Here is a 22,693-nt window from a genome sequence, read left to right on the forward strand (position 1 = left end):
ACACCTTCACCATCATTAACAAGGAGAGCCAGCAAAAGGACTTGGCACTAATCAGTACTTTAAACATTTTATTTATAAATCTTCACATTTATCTTACCTCTCAATGAGTCCTGTTTTTTTACTGACTCCTTAAATGAACCGCCAGCATCTTTACTTTTCAAGGAATAACATACTAATGCTGCCAGAGTTGTTGCCTGATAACTGTCATACATACAACATGTGTTTCTCTCTTTTTGGGTGTGTATTTCCACTCTAAATTAAATAGTTTTTTTTGTGTATGTGTATATTAAACACATCAATTATCATATTATTGTAATTGCTTGGTTGTGTATACGTGGATGTAGGAGAGTTAATATATTTATAATGGAGTCTAAATGAGAAAGGAAAAGCAAGTTCATGTACAGTACATTTCCAAAAAACAAGAAACCACTTTCTGTAAAAAAACTAAATTACAAAAATGCTCTTGAAGAAGGATTGACTGTTAAATAATGTCCTCTTTAATCTGCTCTAGTAGCAATATATAAAATGTATTAGTAAATAAATTGAAATTTCCCAAAGAGAATCGCCCATCTATTTATCTACATGATAAAAAGGCTTGAGACATCTCATCTTAATGAAAAAAAACTAATGAAAATAACAAAAACAACCTTACTTCAATATCTTTCATGAGATAGAAATTATCTGCACACAGTAGCACTTATGGTTCAGCAATGTGTGCTTCAAGCTTTAGTCCTTCTGCAAGTAGCTGAAAAATGTTTCCTAGTAAACAAAATGTTATTTTAATACAAATTGTAGAAAATTAAGGACCGTGATTATATAGCTGTTTGCCAGTCGACAGTAATTTATTTGAGATAATTCCTGTCTGTAGTCTATATATAAAATGTTAATATGAATAAACTTCACTGCAGTGCAAAGTCATACAACTTACGTAATGTCTGCATTGCTTTAAAACATAACACTTGTTATAAAATGCAGTGAACTCAGTAGCAAGGCCTAAACCATGTACTACTAAATTCAAGCATCTCAGCTGCTTGGGTTGTAGTGAAAGGCTGCCTGAGGGGTCATTTGGAAAAGGTATGTTAGCTATGCGTTAGGAAGACAGCTTTGGAAAAAGCGCCAGCGCAAATGTCTGAGTTCTTCACATAGTTCAAGACATCCATGCTTGAATCATTTAAAAACAGCAAAGGAAGCCTTTCAGGGTTCAAGCAAGAGCCCAACACAAAGGACATCTCAGAAGGCAGAGTTCTCAGGAGCAGAGTCTGACATTTAATTTACATCGGATATCTACTTGCACTCTTTTTATCAGATGAAGAGGAGTTTAAGGAGGAGTAATCTAGCTTCAGCCTCGAAGTTATAGAAAGAGTCAAATAGATGGCAGCAACACTAGGTCTCCCTGAAGAGACGTCTTGAATACACTGGATATAATTTTTTATGGTGCCAAGAAGAGGAATAGAGCCTTTCCAGTACACAATGTGTTAAACGATCTCCTTCTAAATGAGTGAAAACATCCTGACAGGAAGCGTGCCACTTCTAAGAAATTTGCAAGGGTGTATCGTTTCAAGGAGAATAAGGCTGGGGCAATCGTGTCTTCGCCCGTGCGGAGGCATGCGTGGGCGTGACATCACCCGCTTGAAGCCATGGTACGCGCGCCGTCCGTGGGCGTGTCTAGGGGCGTGCCAGTGACGTCACGGCGCTGGTTCGCCCTCATTGGGCGAACCACTCACGTGACCGTCCTGTCGCGCCAACAAATCAGTTTGAACTGATTTCTTGTGCAACGCGCGCCCCCTCCCGCTTCCGCCCGCACGCCGCATGGACGTGAACACTGCCTTAAGGCAGTCTGTGCGCTCGCATCCGCACAGTCTGCGGTACCATGGCTCCAGCCTAAGAAAGGCCGGGAAAACACGCCGAGTGGACGCAGCGGTAGCAAGATTCACCAGATAAAAAATCATTCCATTGGAAGATGCAGCACCTTTCAGAGATCCAATGGAGAAAAGGGTGGAGGCCCCTTCTCATACCCCTTCCCAAGTTTGTTATAACTGAATGAAAATCGTAAAATAAAAAGTTTAAAAAAAAAATGCAACAGGTCGCTGGGTCCTTTAAATTATACAAAGCGGTTATACTATAGAAATCTCAGAAAATCCCCCAAGATCAAGATTCCTGCCATCCACCATTCCCCAAAATCTACACAAGCTGCAAGCACTAAAACAGTGTCTGTCAGATATTCTAAGACAGCAAGTAATCACAGAAGTCCGCACAGGTCCCAGGAGAAGTTGAAGAGGAGGGATCTCACTTTGAATAGAGTGCATAGGTTATAATATAGATGTGTCTGGTATATAGGGTATGGATTCCCATTATTTATTGTTTTATAGTTAGGGACAGTGCCCTGCATAGATAGCATCCCCAGGAATGGCTCAACACTACTCATGATTCCCATGGAGGAAGCCTATACCCAAGGGGTTCCCCAAGCTGCAGCCTTGAGGCATAGCTGGATCAGCTTAATTGGAAGGTCCATACAGTAGCTAACTCTCACCCAGAAGGGACCTGACCTAGAAAACTCTCCCCTCTATATATATTACATCACTATCACTATGCAGAAGAGGGTAGGGCTATGATTCTTCCTAGTCACCCAGCACCATGTGATGGTGAAAGGGCATTATCACAGTCGGTGCTCACACAGTTAACCACCTAAGGCCATATTAATCCAAAAGGGGGGTTAAAAACGTTTAAAAAAAAAAAAGACAGATCTTTCTTTCTATATAAATATACTGTACTCTGTGTGATTGGGTACAATTATACTACAACGATTGAGAAGTGTAGTGAGACATAATGGGCATCTTATATCAAAGTTTTGGTCCATTGTTTCAATAGGAAAGAAACTGCACACAATACAGTACATGCTTATTTTTTAAGCCTAAACCTACATGTTCAAAGGTCTTTTTAATATCTAGCACGTTTACTTTCTTTTTCTCTTGTTTTATTTTATATCCGCTCCTCAGCTCTATATTGAAAATCACTAATGTGCATACCACCAAAAAGATGAAGCAACAGAGGTACAGTATTTATTCAGCTATTAACACACATCTTAGGAAAGAGGAGTTTGGAATTTCGCTGTGTGGTTATGCACTTCTAAAAGGAACTCGGTTCATGCACAGAAAACATGTACAGGAATGGAGTTCCTTTAGGCTCCCACCGAGTCTATCCCTGACATGGACATCATAACTGGCTGCTGCTACAGGCTAATTATCTGGAAATCTTATGTTTAAATCATTGTGGATTCCTTTGGTGGACTGGATTGAATTAATTATGGAAAAAAACATGTTGTAATTTATACATATTTCTGCTGGATCTTTGCAGTTCATAGATTTGCATGACATCCTCACAGTATGTTTGTAGCAAGAGACGGAGCTGTTGCTTACATACAGTAGCATTTTACAGAGGATTTTTCAGGCAGATGTTCCTGAAGCACAGGGCTGAGGCACACGTTGATAAAGTGTCTTACCCAAGATTGTCTATAAAAGATAGATGAACCCACCACAGGAGCAAATGTAGCGACTTTACCAATAGACCACTTCTTATCCTTGCATGATGATATATATATGGTTTGATAATTAATTGTTGATTCTTGAGGTAAAATGGTGATACATGACAAATTGATTACTGCCTGGTTAGGTTATCCGTAGGAAGGATTTAGTTTGTTGCTGTTATACTATGTTGAAAATATTGCAATCAATAATTCAATATATCCACAATAAGTAGATCCAACTTCTCAGATATAAGAAAAACATTTACATACAACAAATGCTGCTGTATGTGGGTATTCACATATCAGTGCAGCTCATTCTTCAGAAAAGTAATGGGTGAATCGATGAGGCAGCAGCTCCTTTAAAATTGAAACTCACCAGCAAGTAGAAAAATAAAAAAAAAGGTTTATTAAACTACATAAAATATACAAACACACAAACACAAACGGGAAACTCTCCTCCCACGCATTTCACGCCCTCTATGGTGCTTTATCAGTCTTTGAAAAAGCACCATAGGGGGCATGAAATGCGTGGGAGGAGTTTCCAGTTTTTGTTCGCGTGTTTGTATATTTTTTTTTTTTGGTAACTTAATTTTTTATTGAATCATAACAACATAAAATACATTGTAGGGTACATTTTGTCTTAATGGTCAACAATATGTTATCAAGTGAGATAATAGTAATAATAATGCAACATAACTTCGGGAACTAGCCTTTCGGGTGAATCAAGGGGGGCCATCGAATCTAGGCCAACGCTCCCGGAGTGGCATAACAAATATACGCAACCTAACTTACGGGGGAGACGAGACGTAAATACATACAAACAAACATACAAACAGATAACAAAAAAAAGGGGGGAAGGGGAGGGGGGGTGGAGTTGGGTAGAAAGGAGGGGTGAGGATATCTTGGGGGTGGAGGTAAAGTGATGGTGATGGTGATAGTGGGTGCATCTCGAGGTGTACAAGCGGCCCATCCGAACTCACATGGGCTTGATCTCATCTCTAAATGCTAATATAGCTACGCTGATAAGTTGGACTCCAGGTATATAGTGCGAAGTCTGCCCGCACTTCCCAAGGAGAACGCACTTTTCGCTATCATAGCCAGATTGATGTCCTTTCAAGCCCCGGGATATCTGTCTGCGCCAACCAGGGCGTCCAAACTTTTAGGAAATTGTCTCCAGTGTCGTTAACTAAACTCGTTAACTTTTCCATCTGGCAAATAAACCAAATGCTGTTCCGAATCTTTGGGATGGTTGGTATATCAGATCGTTTCCACAATGCTGCGATCTCGCACCGCGTTGCAATTGCAAAATGAGCAATTAGTTTGTTGTGTGCTTTGGAGAAGCCCGCCAGTGGTCTGTTCAATAGAAACAGCCACGGGTCCGGGGGTATTGAGAGATCAAACAGTCTCTGGATCCAAATTCTAATCGCCTCCCAGAGTGGAGAGATCCGCGGGCAAGACCACAGCATATGTAACAAGTCGGCCGATCCTCCGCACTGGTGAGGACACAGCGGGGAGGATCCCGGCACAAACCTAGATAATTTCAATGGGGTAAGGTACCATCGCATCAGGACTTTATATGCGTTCTCCTTAAGAGTGGTGCATATGGAGCTCTTCGCCGTGGCCAAGAATATAACGCTCCACTCCTCCTCTTCTAGGCTTTCCCCTAAATCTGCCTCCCATTGGGATCTAAATGAGGGTACTTGCTGGTCCTGTTCACCAGAACCGATCACTTCGCCGTATAGCTGTGCTGTAAGTCCCTTTGTGTCGGTCTCTGCCAGACAGAGCTTTACGAAAGACGTTAAGAGGGGGTATGGGGCAAATTTGTTATAAAATGCCCTGATCTGGAGGTACCTAAAGAATTCTGAGTGGGGTATGTCTTTTTCTAGCCTGATATGATCGAACGTCTTGATTTTTCTGTTATAACCTTCCAGATCTTTAATCCGATTGTAACCCTTCTGTCTCCAAATTGATATATTACTGACCGATAGACCCGGTACGAACTCGGGGTTATTCCACAGGAGTGTCATCATGGTATGTTTTTTCGTAATGGACTGCCTATTTTTCGTAGCCTCCCAGATTGACAATGAGTTGGCCATTGAGGAGAGTGGCATGTTAGCGAGCTTTCGCGCTGTTTTGGGGAGCCAAATTAAGCTGCTTAGTTCTAAGGGTGACAAAAGAAACAGTAGGAAAAAGCAGGCACCAATAACACAGGAACAAAAAGTGGAAGGAAATCCAAGGGAGCGTGTGCCCATTAAAAAGTATATATTTAATGGATTCTCACAAAAATAACAGCAGCATTACGGGGTACAGAGCCCCCCACCAACGCGTTTCGAGCGCAAGCTCTTTTTCAAGGTGACTTAAAGGTACTCACCTAGCCGTTTTTATAGTCCCCAGAAGCGCGCCTTAATTCATCAGCCGTTCACTTCCTGAAACTCTCAGAAGCGATGTCGGCGTGATGACATCAGCGCGCGACATGAGGAATGCAAAAAACATACAAAATATACAAACTTTATAAACAATATGAACAACGAACACATCTAATGCTAAAAATACCAAACGGAGTACCTGGTATGTCTTCCTAAAGCGGAGAACCACTAAAATGAAGAACAAAATACAAATTAAAAAGAAATATCAAGAAAAAACGGACGCACACTCCCTACTGTGGACGAAGATTGAACAATCTGGATGACATAATCTACTCAGAGTGAGTTATTTCTTTCACTTGGACATTCTCCATTCCGATACATTATGCTGGGTCACTTTATTGTGAGGTCCCTTACTACAGTGTTTGTGGGGACCCTAGTCCACTAGTCGGATTATTATGGAGCTGTGATTGTTCTGTATGTCTTGGGTCATATCCCTTATTCTTCCACTGGGGAGTACATATTACAGGATTTTTCAATCAAGCAAAAGACTGTTCATGGTCCCAAGGCTCAACAAAGTATCCGGACGTTCCTCCTTCTCCTACCGTGCACCCCAAAACTGGAACAACTTACCAGAGACTCTCACATCCAGCACCAGTTTAAGTTCTTTCAAATCTAAAGCTGTCACACATTTTAATCTGGTCTGTAACTGTTTCATACGCCCATAATACTGTATATATTTTCTTTAACTGTGCACGCAATGTCTTGTATATAATGTATACCCTGTTCATTTATGTAACTGTATTTGTAACCAAGTATTATTTGTTTTACTCTGTGCCCAGGACATACTTGAAAACGAGAGGTAACTCTCAATGTATTACTTCCTGGTAAAATATTTTATAAATAAATAAATAAATATTTAAACATTATTGTGGTCTCATTCTTGGTACCATATCAAAGGCTTTTTTTTTCAGAGCACCACACATTTGCTTTTCTTTAGTTCTAAGGGTGCACATGCAGCACTTTCTAATTCCACCCATCTTTTAAGTCTCGGGTTAGATTGCCATTGCACGATTTGGCTTAATTGTGCCGCTTTATAATATGATAACAGGCAGGGTACCACCAAACCCCCAGCTAAAACAGGTCTTTCCATATTTATTTTGCTTACTCTTGTTTTTTTACCTCCCCATATAAACTTGGAGATTTCAGATTGAAGTGAGTGCAGATCCTTCAACCTGAGTGGCACTGAGAGTGTCTGGAAGAGGTATAAGATACGGGGGAGTAAGTTCATTTTGACACTATGGATTCGTCCTATCCAGGAAATCCTTTTGGATGTCCACTTCTGTAGGTTAGATTTTAGTGTCCGGATCAGGTTGGGGTAATTTGCGTTGTATATGTCTTTAACATGTTTGGTGATGTGGACACCCAAGTATTTTATATGTTTCTGTTGCCAATGAAATTTGAAATTTAGTTTTAATAATTTTTCCGTGTGTCTGGGGAGATTGACATTTAGGGTCTCCGATTTGGACTGATTGATTTTGAAGCCGGAGATCTTGGATAACTGATCCAGCAGGTCAAATAGGTTTGGTAGGGAAGTAAGGGGTTTTGTGACAATCAAGAGGATATCATCTGCGTACAGGTTTATGGGTTTGGGAGTATGCATTTAACCCTGAGATGTCAGGGTTTCCTCTGATTTGTGCCGCCAGTGGTTCAATACAAAGGGCAAATAAGAGGGGCGATAGTGGACTACCCTGTCTCGTGCCACTCTTTATTTGGAAGGACAGAGAGGGGTAGTCTTGATGTACAACCCTGGGGGTAGGGTTAGAGTATAGTGAGAGAATCACCTCACTCACCCGATCCCCGAAGCCAAATGCCGCAAGCGTCTCCTTTAGGTAGGGCCAGTCTATCCAATCGAAAGCCTTTTCTGCATCCAGACTTAACAACATACTTTGAGTGGTGTTAACATTAGCCAAATCTAACAGATCAATAAATCGTTGTGTATTATCCGCAGCTTGTCGACCCTTGATAAAACCGACCTGATCTGGATGTATAAGTCTAAGTAGGATGAGACAGAGTCTATTGGCCAATAATTTAGCGTATAGTTTAATATCAGTATTAATTAATGATATAGGCCGGTAGCTTTTGCAATCCAGTGGGTCTTTCCCAGGTTTATGGATTATTGATATAGACACCTGTAACATCTCTTTGGGGATGGGGGCTTCCGCTAAAACAGCGTTGAACATTTGGAGCAACCTTCGGGCGAACGGCTTTACAAATTTCTTATAATATAGCCCTGAGAAGCCGTCTGGCCCAGGGGCCTTTGAAGGTTTTAGTTCCTTAATGGCCTGTGACAATTCCTCGATGGAGAAATCGGCAGTGTTTGTATATTTTATGTAGTTTAATAAACATTTTTTATTTTTCTACTTGCTGGGGAGTTTCAATTGTTAAGGTTGCTGCTGCTGCCTCATCGATTCACCCACTACTTTTCTGATACTAAACCTTTGAAGACACGCTGTTGGGGGTAACTGGGGTTCCACAAACAGCTGACCGGTATATGAGCCCTATCAGCTGGAGGAGCAGGATGGTGGATGATCGTGAGTACTTCATTACTACACACCGGGCATACTGGAGACACAGGGATTAGATGTAGGTTTTGGATTTTCACTTAGGACTTCAAAGTTACCTCATCTGAGGGTTTTAACTGCCTTAATTCTATTATTCCCTAACTACGCGTTTCCTCCTATCCTCCTGTGTATATGAATGCACCCTCTCAACCTGACCTATGCTCCGTTTTTGATGCAATTATATACTTACATTTATATTTGACTTTTTGATCCTGAGCTTATGCTCGGTTTCTCTATATACAGCTCATCCTTCACTCTGGAATCAAGGGTGCAGCATAAGATGATGGTGCTGTCACTGTGCAAATGATCGTTCCTTAAATCCCTTGTGTGTGTTAATATAAATGTGATTGAGTCAACTCCCAAAAATGATAAAATAAGAAAGAAGTAAGTGTCACGGGAGACCAGTAATTTTAACACCTTTACCACCGAGATAACTATCACCAGACAAGACACAATAATTGAATAAACTGAGTTATTCTGGGAAGCCAGCAAACATACAAAACACAATATCACAGTGAAACACTCACCAACTTGTGGTCTGATGGGGGGGAGTCTCTAGCCTCAAGTAGGTGCAGGAGCCTGCTTCATGTAGGCTTATTCTGTCCGCTTCCCGTCCCATGGTTCGCAGTGCTTCTCTCAGTGCTTTCCAGCACAAAGCACTTTTGAATCATCCACCAGCCGTGTATCTGTCAAACTACAACTTGCTCCGCTGGCCAGGCTTCTCCGGCACTTCTCCGCTGAGATCAGTGCTTGTGTATGCTCTTTTATACAAAGCACTTTTGAAAAGCCTGCCAGCGTGTCTCTGATCGCCTCCAGAGATTGTCTCCTTCTCTGCCCTGGCTGCACTCCTTACATAGCCCCCACTGGCTATCCTTAACATGCAGCAGGAGCTAGCTACCAATCACAGCATGGATCATGACAGTGCAGCCAATCACTGGACGAGGGCTGGCCCGGCTGCACCAATGGGAGGAGAGGGCTCGGCTAGGTGCTTAGGACCACCCCTGGATTGTGGAGCGGCTGGGAGGCGGCAGATTTGAAACTGCCTATGGGCAGCGCATCTACGGGACAGATCCTGCAATGGCTCCCACCAGCCAGCCTCAAATCAAGGCGCCTCCAGGTCTGCGGGGAACAAAGGCTCTACACCGCTGAGAGCCCATCCCTGGAACAGATATCTAGCCCTTCCCTGATCACCATTTGTCCTCGGCACCCAGCCTCACGTTGTCCCGATCGGGCATTTCTATGCAGGCAGCTCAGGTATCTGAATTAGTGCGTCTGCCTGCAGAAAAAGGATTACACATACATTTTACATACTGGCTGCCTTTTCTAAATTGTATGGGGAACATGCTACATTGCAACATGGGGAAGACATTATATACAGGTTTATACACACACACACACACACACACACACACACACACACACACACACACACACACACACACACACACACACACACACACACACACACACACACACACACACACACACACACTTACTACATTCCCTGTTCCCCCTTTATACAGTTTTCCCCCTTCCAGACATCAGACAGTGGTTAACTCTTTTCTGGAAGGGGTTAAATAAAACATTACATATATTGGCCAAAATGAGCCTCACACAGGCGGCAATTACCCACGGGGCAGCCAGCCGGGCTTCACCTTTATTATGTGAGGCTGGCTACCCCCTACTGTGACAGTAGGGAGAGGGAGTGACTCAGTGAGTAAAGACACTGACTGGCACTGAGAGTTTGAAGCAAGGGAACCTGGTTCAATGCCTGGTGTCAGCTCCTTGTGACCTTGGGCAAGTCACTTTATCTCCCTGTGCTTCAGACACCAAAAACATAGATTGTAAGCTCCACGGGGCAGGGTAAAACAAGCAGCGCTATACAAGAACATGCTATTATTATAGTAAGGAAAACTGTCTTCAACCAACAATGATTTAATGGATTGTTCATTATGAAATATTTGTGCCTAAATGAGCCTATTTAGATTTAATAGCATTCATAATTGTATCTGTGCTTACCCTCCTAAGGCTTACCCTGGAGTCTTGTGTAAAATCAGCTGCTATAGTAACTATTAATAATTATTCTGCAAATAGCACTCTGCATGATGCAGAGAGGCTCCATCATATTAAACAGATTTTATTTCAGTAACAAAAATAAAGAAATTACAACAAACAGAATAACATGTGTGTTTCTTTACTTTTCTGCTGATTAGAGACTGTCTGGGCCCTAATTTCTATAGGGCTCCAGACTATGCCCTTAATCAGAGAAATCAGCACACCAGGGCCTTAGCAATCAACCTGCAAACCCAGGTACCCGTAATCTGGACATCCAGCACTGGCTCAGACATAAGTCTTATGGCTGTACTGTATGCCAGAGTCGCCGGACTCCCTTCACTGTCACAGTGCATAACAAATAAAGGTAAATATTCTATTTGCATGGCTTATTGTGGGTAGCTGTGGTGGGTGAAGGTGGTATTTGGCCCTTGGATGGGTGTTTGAGCCTTGGGGGGGGCTTCCGGTGGTTAATGGCTTCCAGTGGTTTAGTGGTTAATACCGCTAATTAAATGAAGGGGTTAACCCCTCCCTCTACCCACCCATCCTTGGAGCTACTACCCCCTTCACCCACCCCCGCTACCCACAAGAAAAAAAAACAGACCCACCTACTAGGCCACCAATAACCATTACAATATTTAATAAACATCAATACAAAACCCATCCACTGTGCCCCCACATAAAACCATTATTTATTTTTTTATACACAGGATTAATATCACAGGCTGGCGGGGTCCCCGGGTCGTCCCCACGGGTGTCCGGGGATCCTGGGGTGGTCCCCGTGGGTCCCCGCTGGCCTGCGGTACCATTCGTGTTGTAAAAAATAAATAAAGATGGCCTACATTTCAATTAATACACCCCCCCCCCAAACACATACAGTACAGTAATGTGCAAAATAACTATTAATATAACCACTAGGCAACACATAAATTAAAACCAGTAGCCACCAAAATACATCATTAAATACAAACGCTAACCAACCAATTTGTTTAAAAAAAAAAAACAAGCAACCACAATTCAAAACAATTTCATCTAAACAATAAGCAGAAACAGAGAATATAACAGTCAATAGAAGAAATGCCTTTGCTACCACTGTATTCATCTGTACCCTAAACAGGCACAGATTAATACATTAGCAGTCAATGGGCAATGAAAAAAATACAAACAAAAAAATGCAATAAAAAAACATTCAATATTTATCTTTCCTTTAGAAGCATTGGCCCTCTGAATCCTGGGGAATAAGCAAGCTCTCGTACCATGACATCACAGGCCATATTTAAGGCCTTGACAAATCATTTGAGCTCAAGAAGCCGACGGGTCAACCTCATGGATTTAACATGGGGTTATTGGATTAACAGATGAAGACAGAAGATAAAGAAAATAAATAATCACAGATAAAGAAAGAAGAATTTGGTTACCTGTCTTGGATCTTCACGGTGGATGGTGTTGAATTGAGTTTCATGATATCACAGTACGAGAGCTTGCTGATTCCCCAGGATTCAGAGGGCCAACGCTTTTAAAGGTAAGATAAATAATGAGTGTATTGTATGTACTTTTATTTTTACAGGTTTTTTGATTGCATTTTTTTTTATTGTATTTTTTCATTGCCCATTGACTGCTAATGTATTTATCTGTGCCTGTTTAGGGTACAGATGAATACAGTGGTACCAATGCATTTTTGGCCAAATACATTTCTTCTATTGACAGTTATATTCTCTATTTCTGTTTATTGTTAAGATTAAATTGTGATGGCTTGTTTTTTTGTTTTGTTTTTTAACAGATTGGTTAGCGTTTTTATTTAATGATGTATTTTGGTGGCTACTGGTTTTAATTTATGTGTTGCCTAGTAGTTGTATGAATTCATTGTTCTGTTGGTTACTACTTTTAGGTATTAAATGTATTTTTTGGCTAGTGGTATCATTTATGTTGATTGCATAGTAGTTTTAATTATTTTATTGAACGTCTAGTGGTTTTATTTCTTTAATTGATTGGCTAGTGGTTTTAATTTTTGTTTATGGTTATTTAGGTGCTTGTTGTATCTGTTTTAGTATTGTGTATTTTTGACATTCATGCTTTTGTATTAGGGTGACCATTGACTGCTATTGTAGCTTATCATGCCCATGGTAAACCCCTTAATTACTATTTTGGTTTTTAACGTCTAAGGTGATTAAGGGGTTAGGGGACATTCGATTGTATTTTTTATGTATTGTTGCTGGCATCGGAGGACATGGCCCTGCAGTATGCTGATGCGGACGCCCTTCATGATGGCAGGGGTAAGTAGAACGGTTTTAATTTACTTTATTTATGCTGGCTGGCTAATGTGTTTAATAATGGGCAAATAATATATTATCCATATCAGGATAATAGTTATTTTGCACATTACTGTACTGTATTTGTTTGGTGTGGGGGGGGGGGGTTATTTATTGAATTTATTATGATGTTAGTGAGAGGAAGTAAGAGAACACAGATCAGACAAATAAAACCAGAAAAAGTAACAAACCAATGGAAGCCGCGCTTGATGTATTTAATGTATTTAAAAAAAACCTTTGTGATGTGAAGATTCATACAAAGGGCCTCATGCAGTAAGCAGTGAAAAGCCACTTATCACCAAAAAAGCCTACTGCTATTCAGTAAGCCCTGATAAGTCGGCGATTAGAGAGCTTTTCGGCCAATTGTTTTGCCAGAATTTTTTTTTTTTTAAATCGCTAAACGTGCAGTGAGTAGCCATTTATCGCCGCTTATCGCCAGCTTGTCAAACTCAACACATACAATACAGTAATGTGCAAAATAACTATTATCCAGATATGGATAATAGATAATTTCTCCATTATTAAAAAAAACCCACATTAGCTAGCCAGCCAGCATAAATAAAGTAAATAAAACCGTTCTACTTACCCCTGCCATTATGAAGGGTGCCCTCATCAGCATACTGTAGGGCCATGTCCTCCGTTGCCAGAAAGAATACATAAAATCTAAGTATTTTGTTGGCTACTGGTTTTAATTTATGTGTTGCCTAGTGGTTGTATTAATTAATTGTTGTGTTTGTTACTGCTTTTATGTATTAAATGTATTGTTCGGCTAGTGGTTTTATTTCTTTAATTGACAGACACCCGTGGGAACCACCCGTAGGCCCTCGGACACCCGCCGGCCTATGTTATCATTCGTGGGTTCAAATAAATAAATAATGGTTTTATATGGGGGCACAGGATGTGGGTTGTGTATTGGTGCTTACTACATATTTTAATATACATTTTAAGACTAGTGTAGATGAGCAGGGGGTCTCCGGAGCAGAACCGCGTTGATTTGATGTCCGGGGACCCCCTCCTTCCCGATTACAGACCCCATTATGGGGTGCCGGTATCTCCTATGCATGTAAATGTCCCACGTCACGTGACGTGTAATAAAATGTAAATTAATTTTTTTTTATTTCGGCCGAGATTTGCGCATGGAGAGGCGGCTCTCTCTTTCTGCAGCAGAATAAACTCGCAGGGTGAGCTCTTTTTGGAGGGCAGATAATCTTGTCGCCGTCTACTCACTGGTTTTTCAAATGTTGCTATCACTGGTATTCGGGCCTTGCTGCATACCGTGGTAGCAACGTTGTCAAAAATGGCGATTTTTTTTATGACTGCTTAGTGCATAGGCCCCTAAATGATGACGTACCTAATAATAATAATTATTATTATTATTGTTTGTTCTTGTATAGTGCTGCTAGTTTTACATAGCGCTTTACAGAGACATTTTGCAGACAGTCCCTGCCACGTAGAGCTTACAATCTATGTTTTTGGTGCCTGAGGCACAGGGAGATAAAGTGACAAGGAGCCGACACCGGGAATTGTCACAAGGAACCGACACCGGGAATTGTCACAAGGAGCCGACACCGGGAATTGAACCAGGATCATCTGCTTCAAACTCAGTGCCAGTCAGTGTCTTTACTCACTGAGCCACTCCTCCTTATTGAACAAGGGCTTTTGGCATGCCGAATCCAATATCGTACCAGATACGTTAATAAGGCAGTGAAAAGGTTGACATAGTGGGTGAAAATATCTAAAAACTAAAGGAAAGAAAAAAGGGAAGGCGAGTATACAACATACATTTATACCGAGAAACAGTAAGGCTACCATCATGTAAACCTGAACCAAAAAGTGCTCGTGGCGCAAAGTGACCAACTATAAACAGTGTAATGTGCAAATAAACCCAGTGATGTATAGCACTGAAAACACATAATACTGTCACTCCATGTGTAGAATTCCTCAGGTGCGTAGACTCCTGGTTAACCTCATATGAAGAAAAGAACACAAATGCAGAGGGTATAGTGTATTAACATTTACTCATGATGACAAACAACACAGGGGGCGGGAGGAAACAAACTCACACTCTCCCCGCTGGTGTATAAGCAAGAAGTGACTTCGGGCGCACTTCAACCCTTCTCCCGAAATGACTGCTCCCAAATCAGCTGCTGGGCATGTAGAGACACATGCAAACTCCGGTCTCCTTCAGCGCCTCTCACGCGCTCAGAGTCCTCCGTCCGTTTCAACACGTCACAGCCTCCCTAGCCAATCCGGATAGTATAAGGTTAAGCCCAACATGTTTCGTCCAAAGACTTCATCTGGGGTCATACTTGCTACTGACTGAAATGTTCCTTTATACTAAACTAGACAACAGTGGAAACCTAATCAATTGGGTTGCTGCTTATGCTAATTGCAAAGTAATAAGCTGCAAGTGCATAGCTTCTCCTGACAGAATTGCCTAGTTAGTATTCACAGATAATGTTTATACAATAGTAATAAAATACACACTGATAAAAAAACTTTTAATTAATATAATACAAAAAAAAACCCTCCAATATGCATAATATAACATTAAAAATTCCTTATAATTCTCATAAAATAAAAAACACTCCCTAATACTACACATGCTTTCTACATTTCTAGTAACAGAAATTATATGATGTGAGGAATGCTGAAACAGGTACAAATATAATGCAATAACCTTTACATGGTGATTCAATGGTGTATCATGGTGATTCAATGTTGCACCTTGTCCCATGATACACCATTGAATTACCTTGATGGGTCTCATCAGTGTGGGGTTGATTTTAACTGGATATGCATAAGAGGCTATGGGATAGGCTATACCATAATACTGAGTTAAGTTATGGTGAGTAAAAAAAGTGACAAAAAGACCCATCAAGGTCGAAACAGCTGTCTGTGGGTGGTTTTCTGGGTATGCACCTTAACCCTGGCTGTGCTCAAAGCTGTGACCATGCAGCAAGCTTAAGCCTATAGAGAACCATGTTAAAAATGGTTTTTGAGGCAAAAAGTGACACTGTGTGCTCATTTGCATGTCATTTCCCAGAATCCCTTGCTGCAGTGGAAGTGCTGTATGCTGGGTGATAATGGGGAAAGGCGGGGTTGCAGACCTGCCTAAGACATGCAGATGAGCATACAGTTGTATTTGCATATTTGCTTTCCTGTGGAGGGTTTTTGTCACTTTTTTTACTCACCATAACTTAACTCAGTATAAGTGTCAAAAGGAGTGCTACTGAGCGTGGCACTGTATACTACAAAAAACTAAACACAAAGGGAGCCCAAGAGCTAAGGGGATACAGGATTCATGGAATACATGGAAAAAGTAGGGTGCGGGTGTGTGACAAATATATAGGTTTTATTTTGTGGTCACCTTGTTGACAGGTGAACGTAAGCAACATACAGTTTCATAGTAACAAAGTTAGTAACAGTTTCATATTTAATCATGATACCCGAGTTCTAGTTTGATAACAGTACATTTGTCACGCATACCTTTTTAAACGATATGCTGAGATAATGCACAATTTGAAATGAAAATTTAATTGTTACATGTTTTTTTTGCCTCCCCTTTTATTAACCATCATTCACATTTATTCCAGATTTATCAACTGACCCGGATGAGCTAAGAAATGTTGCAGCACAGTTTCCTGAAAAAGTTGGCTCTCTCGAGAAGAAGCTTCGTTCCATCCTCGACTATACAAAAGTGTCTGCCCTTGTACATCAGTATAACAAGCAACAGTTTACAGACTGGAAATCAAGTTTAGGAAGTAACTACACAAGCATTATATCAAACCTGCGATGGCATTTCGATTGGAGCAGGAGACCAAATGCCTATGAAAGGGCAATTAAAAATTGGCTTAAAGGTTCAATGCCACTTTGCAACAAATAATGTATTTGCTATCAATAGAGATAACTCCGCCATGTAGAACATTCTTTGCTATTTTAAAGTATTGTTTAAAAATGTTGTGCATATAGGCCTGATCCCCTAACTGTGGATGGGGTAGACAGGTATGAGATATACCATGCATGTGCCGTCTGTTATGGAGTAATTAATTCTTTTGCTACTTTATGGAACTACAACATAGGGCTACAGTATAAAATGCGTAGCTGGCCTCTCTGGCAGCCAAGGGGATAAACAAGCCTTTCCCTTATTACAGTACATTCTCCAGTATATTATAGCATCTTATGCAACCAAATTAGGAAAGGAACAGGGAGGAGTACTTTATGCAACCGGATTATTAAAGGAACATGAAGGGTCATTTATGCGATAAAAATGGAGCTTCTACGTGCATCTTGTAATAGTCTTAAAAAAATTATTAACATTTAGAAAGCAGGGGGATCATTTGACCAATTTGCTGCCAATGGGACCTGCAGTGCTTTAGGGAAATGGTCTGTTCCAATTTGAGTTCCCCCGAGATTCTGCTTTAAATCTACCTGCACCAACAGGGACGGCTTTTTCGTGAGTACTCCTAACCTCCACGCGGTATTTCAGGGAGATTATTGAGGCGGTTAGTGCCGGGCTGTGATTTACTTGGGGGCGCCCCTTAGGGAGGTGTCCCCCTGTACCTCTATCCGGCTTACTATTACCCAACTCCCTGTTTTCAATACCGGAGGCTTATTGTTTCATTAATCATTGCTGGGTCTCTCTTCAATCAAGTTGCCATAAAGTGTGTGCACTACCTGTTAGCAGCCTCGGTATACTGGGTAATTCCATTTTCTCTAGCAATCTATTTCTACCTGATGGCTCACGGGCAAGTGAATAAGTGAATAAGTAAATTGTATATGCTTATTTGGACTATCCTGGAAAATTCAAAAATATAAAGGACATTATTTACTCAAGAATTTAAGGATTACTGTTTTTTGCACTTAGGCTTCAGCCAACGCATGAGAGTTTTTAACAAGATATTAATAAATAATTTTTATTTTTAATTCAATACTATTATATTGGTTTTTTGCCATGGAAGATATTGATGTTGAATCAGAGGATACAAATGTGGATACATATGTCAATGCATGCGGGGATAATGCCAAACGTTCAAAAAAAGCTGCCCACTTGTTTAATGAAAGTACTGAGGTTATATGTGAGGAGCCTTCAGACCTCACACATTACTTTGTAAAGCTAGAAAGACTGTTGGTGTTGAATATACGCCTATGGTGGGACATCACCTCATTGAACAACTATATTAGATGTAAAAGAATACCACGAGGTTTGCGCATAAAAAAGACACCAACATTTGGCTTTACCAATATGCAATTTGAGCAGGACTGGACTGATACTCTAAACCAATGTTCCTTAAAGCTAATGGAACTAATCATTCAGCAGAAGTCAAAAGAAAAGGAGCAATTAATGTTGGAAATAAACCTTTTGAGGAACAACTTGAAGCCATTTACTAAAATGGATCAATTTATAAAAAACGACAAAACCCTGCTGACTAATATTGAGACCATAGAGGACACAATAAGTGACAAAAAACACAGCAAGTTCGAACGAGACCGTGTAGATTATATAAAAGGACAAATTTATTGTTGGCAGAAACCTCAAACAAGAGAGAATGTGGGATCCAATACAGCAAGGGGGTTTAAACCTCAATACAAAGGATGGTCTAAAAGCAACCCTAATAAGTCTATCTTAAAGGGAAGATCAGCTGACAACTCAGGTGCGGAGTCAGACTACTCAGAGTGCGAATTGAGATCTCACTCTGTATCTTTTGAAGGTTCTACTGAGAGTATACGGGATAACCATGGGAGATCTAGGAGCGACAGCAGGTCATCCATCACATCTAATGGGGCCAGATCAAAAAATCAGGAACAGGCTCCCTCTTCGTCTTCTTTTTTATCCACAGGAACACGATCACGCCGCGAACCAGACGATCGCGGAGAAAACGTGGAAACTCGCGGGAGACCAAAAAGAAAGAAGTACACATAGATGAGTGTGATAATAACGTCATTAATCTCTCAGGAGTGGAACTCTCCCATGCACAATTATCTCTACTAAATAAGGGACTGGGTTTTGCCCCGGTTCAGGACTTCCACTTGTTCCAGACTGTGATTGACCTCCAAAGGTTTACTCGCAAATTATCCTTAAAAAAGTTTTTTATATCAAGAGGACATTTTCAAACTAATAACTTGTCTGACTCTGATAATGATGTTGTATTACCCAATACTGATGATGAACTACCTAATATTGTTACTAATGATGCATTAACTAATATTTCTCTTGATACCTTTCAGGAAACCTGTGTATTATCAGACTTGGACGCATTACTTGAGCAGCAAGGCGAAGAAATCAATGCTTTCTCCCAACCTTTCTTTGGCACCCACTCCTCAGGATTTAAAAAGAAGTCTATCTTCTGCCCCAATGCCAATAGGGGGCCTTTCATTACGGCATTTGAAAGGTTGGTAGAAAGAGACCTTCAAATTTTATCTAAAGGTTTCTCCTGCTCATCTATGCATACCAATAACCTGACATACACGGAGATTCATGAACTAGACACCTTGAAGCATAACAAAGACATCATGTTTAGAAATGCTGATAAAGGTGGAGCCCTTGTGGTTTTATCCACCCTACAATACAAACAGGAGGCATTACGGCAGCTAGGGAATCCGGATCAGTATAAACTTCTTAAAAAGGATCCAACACAGGACTTTATTAGTCAACTAGATGAAATTATTGAATTTGGAAAGATACTTTGTACATTAGACAAACATGAGATTGAATTTTTGAGAAGTCCACATCCCGTGATTCCGGTATTCCACCATCTCCCAAAGATCCATAAGTCACTGGTCGACCCTCCTGGTCGTCCTATAGTGGCAGGTATTGGATCTTTGGGAGATGGGTTATCGCGGTATGTGGACTCTTATCTCAAACCATTGGTACTGGCATTACCGTCATTCATTAAGGATTCCACGGACCTCATGGTAGATGTAAAGGATCTGGTCTGGAAAAAAGAATACAGATGGGTCACCCTTGACGTGATCTCTCTGTATTCCATCATTAATCACGACCACGGGTTATTAGCTATCACGCACTTTTTAAATTTATCACATCTGTCCACTTCACTTTGCACTTTTCTATTAGAATCTATTAAATTTTTATTAACTCACAATTATTTCTTATTTGATTCACGTTTTTATTTACAATTATTAGGCACTGCAATGGGCACAAGTTTTGCACCATCATATGCAAACTTATTCATGGGGTTATGGGAAGCACAATATATATATCACAGTAATAATTCTTATCGTTCACAAATTATTTACTATAAAAGATTCATCGACGATCTCATTATTATATGGGACGGCGATGAATCATCACTTGTAGCATTTATAAACACACTTAATATCAATAATGTTAATATCAAATTCACTTATGAACAAAATATAAATTGCATCAATTATCTGGACCTGCTCCTTTACATAGACCATGACATGCTAATCCAAACTGACATATTTCGCAAGCCAAACTCCCGAAACACACTACTGTCAGCCAAAAGTTGTCATCCACAATCTTTAATCAAAAGTATTCCGAGGGCCCAATTTGTAAGGTTGAGACGGATATGTTCTGATGACGAGAATTTCTCTTTGCAGTCACAAGCACTATTTGAGAGATTCCAAGCTAGGGGTTACAAATATACAGATATCCAGACAGCATACGAGTACGCTATGACTTTGGATCGCCCTGGAATCCTCGATAAAAAGAAAAAAGACAAACATCATAAGGGGTACATACAATCTAAGAGCAAGTATAGTGATATGAGTCCATTATTCATCACGACTTATAGTCGCCAATCCAAGCTTATATGCGACATTGTGCATAAACATTGGCACACCCTGTGCCTTGATAAGGATATTGCTGAGTTTACCTTGAAGGGACCAAAATTTTCATTCCGTAGGGCTAAGACACTAGCATCACACCTCTCGCCAAGTCACTTTCAAACTAAAACTGATCTTAAAAGAATTGGTAGTATTCCTAAAGGTTTTTATGCATGTGGAAATTGTTCCATGTGTAAATATGTTCATAGTACAAAATTTGTCCAAACTGACATCAATGGAAAAAAATATTTTATTAAAGAATTTTTGAATTGTAATACATCCTACACCATTTATCTTTTGAGATGTGGTTGCAAAAAATTATATGTGGGACGAACCATTCGGCCAGTCAAGACCCGCATTGCCGAGCATGTCAGGCTTATTAAAAAGAATGATGTGTCTCATCCAGTTCCCAGACACTTCTCCAGATGCCCTAAAGGGGGAATAGCCAACTTTTCCTATATGGCAATTGAACATATCCCTTGTAACGCTAGAGGAGGCCATAGAGAGGGGGTATTAAATAAACAGGAAATGTATTGGGTGTACACTCTGAACACACTCCATCCGGCCGGCATCAATCAGGAGTGGGAACTGAAACACTTCCTGATGGGGTAATGGCTAAGTTTTGGGGTGGGTTCACAGTGTTCACCCAATTACATTGTGATCTGGGAGGTGACATATTAAGTTACTGTCTGTCATGCGGTTGCCACTGTATTCATGGATATGAATTATGTGAATAAATTGATAAAATGTTTATATCCCTTTAAAGTGAATCTTGATACTGAAAATGCTTTATAAGTACAAAAAAGATTTTATAAGTACTAGATATATGAAATCCTTTGTTATACATCTGTATACTTCCATTAATTGATATAGCTTTATATAATAATAATGATGCTGGTAACTTAAAACATCAGTAGTTGTGTTTTTAAATTTATCCATTATATGTTCTGTTTTGTTTTTAAGATTTTTCATGTGTATGTTGTAAATACCTTGTTGTGCAGCCATTGCTATGGGGATTGTTGGGGAGATAGTTATCCACTTTAATGATTAATCTACCACAGGTGAGGTTTAAATACGTTCCCTGCTTCTATTGGTGGCATACACTCACCACTCCCTATATCTATTTGGCTGCCATACACTATCAGCACTCTTTGAAAAAGTCCATAGCCTGGACGAAACATGTTAGAGTGATTGCCTGATGTTTGCTGCTAGCGATCAATAAAGTTTTTTTAGACATCCATGCGTTGGCTGCTGAAGTTGCTGTGAACCACGGACCATCTTACCCCCTTCTACCTTTTGGTTCAGATTGTTGAGTTTTCTACCCCACACACAAGTAGAATATTTTAAGTTGCACAATATTTTTGTACATCGCTTTTTATTCTTAATCACTATGATAGCAAATCTTAGCGTTTCAATAATAGAAAAATATAAAAATATAATTTTGATGGCTTGGAATCAGAATGGAAGAGAGGTAGCACAGTGGTTCATGTTACTATACTTGAACGTTCAGCTGTTATACTAAAAAGGGATTGCTGCATTTCTTTTTTGTTAGGATAAAAAGGGATTGGCCTTAAACCATTATAACTTGACTCTGTGCACTTAAACATCACATGTCTTGATATTCTTTCATATGTCGCTCTGTCAGCTGAACCTGTCATTGCAGTGCGAACGTTTTCACCTTTGCCACAAGGTTACAGCTTTAGGAAATAAGATATGGAGAATATATCACACCTTTTGGGTGTTTTTTTTTTTGCAATAAGATGAATTTAGTTAACTATTTCATTGCTTTACTGGCTGTTCAGGACTCCTTGAGCTGATAGACATAAGGAAAAAATGCAATATTATTCATATTTCCTCTGTTCTACAATTTCTCAGAGATGTCTGATAAAATAAGAGATAAAATGAAAGTGAATGTTATAACTTTAATAGGTGTTCTTGACCAGAGGGATCCAAATCTGGTTGGAAGTCATTTCAAAGCAAATGTAAGGTTTTATACAATTATTCAGTACTGAA

At 40.2% G+C, this 22,693-nt stretch overlaps 1 protein-coding gene across 2 annotated transcripts in view; it reads left to right on the forward strand.

Moving 5' to 3' along the window:
* ARSK (arylsulfatase family member K) overlaps window positions 1-18,671 on the forward strand; it is a 139,488-nt gene extending 120,817 nt beyond the window's left edge. The window contains exons 8-9 of one of the 2 annotated variants that reach the window (XM_075593285.1): window positions 2,997-3,050; window positions 16,468-16,599. In XM_075593285.1, coding sequence (XP_075449400.1) covers window positions 2,997-3,007 — 11 coding nt within the window. In that variant the 3' untranslated portion in view covers window positions 3,008-3,050; window positions 16,468-16,599. Of the gene's footprint in view, window positions 1-2,996; window positions 3,051-16,467 lie in introns of both variants that reach the window. The other variant, XM_075593283.1, reaches the window with a different exon arrangement.
* Window positions 18,672-22,693: the final 4,022 nt, after the last annotated feature.

The sequence above is a fragment of the Ascaphus truei genome, chromosome 1 (genome assembly GCF_040206685.1).
Source record: "Ascaphus truei isolate aAscTru1 chromosome 1, aAscTru1.hap1, whole genome shotgun sequence".
Taxonomy (NCBI): domain Eukaryota; kingdom Metazoa; phylum Chordata; class Amphibia; order Anura; family Ascaphidae; genus Ascaphus; species Ascaphus truei.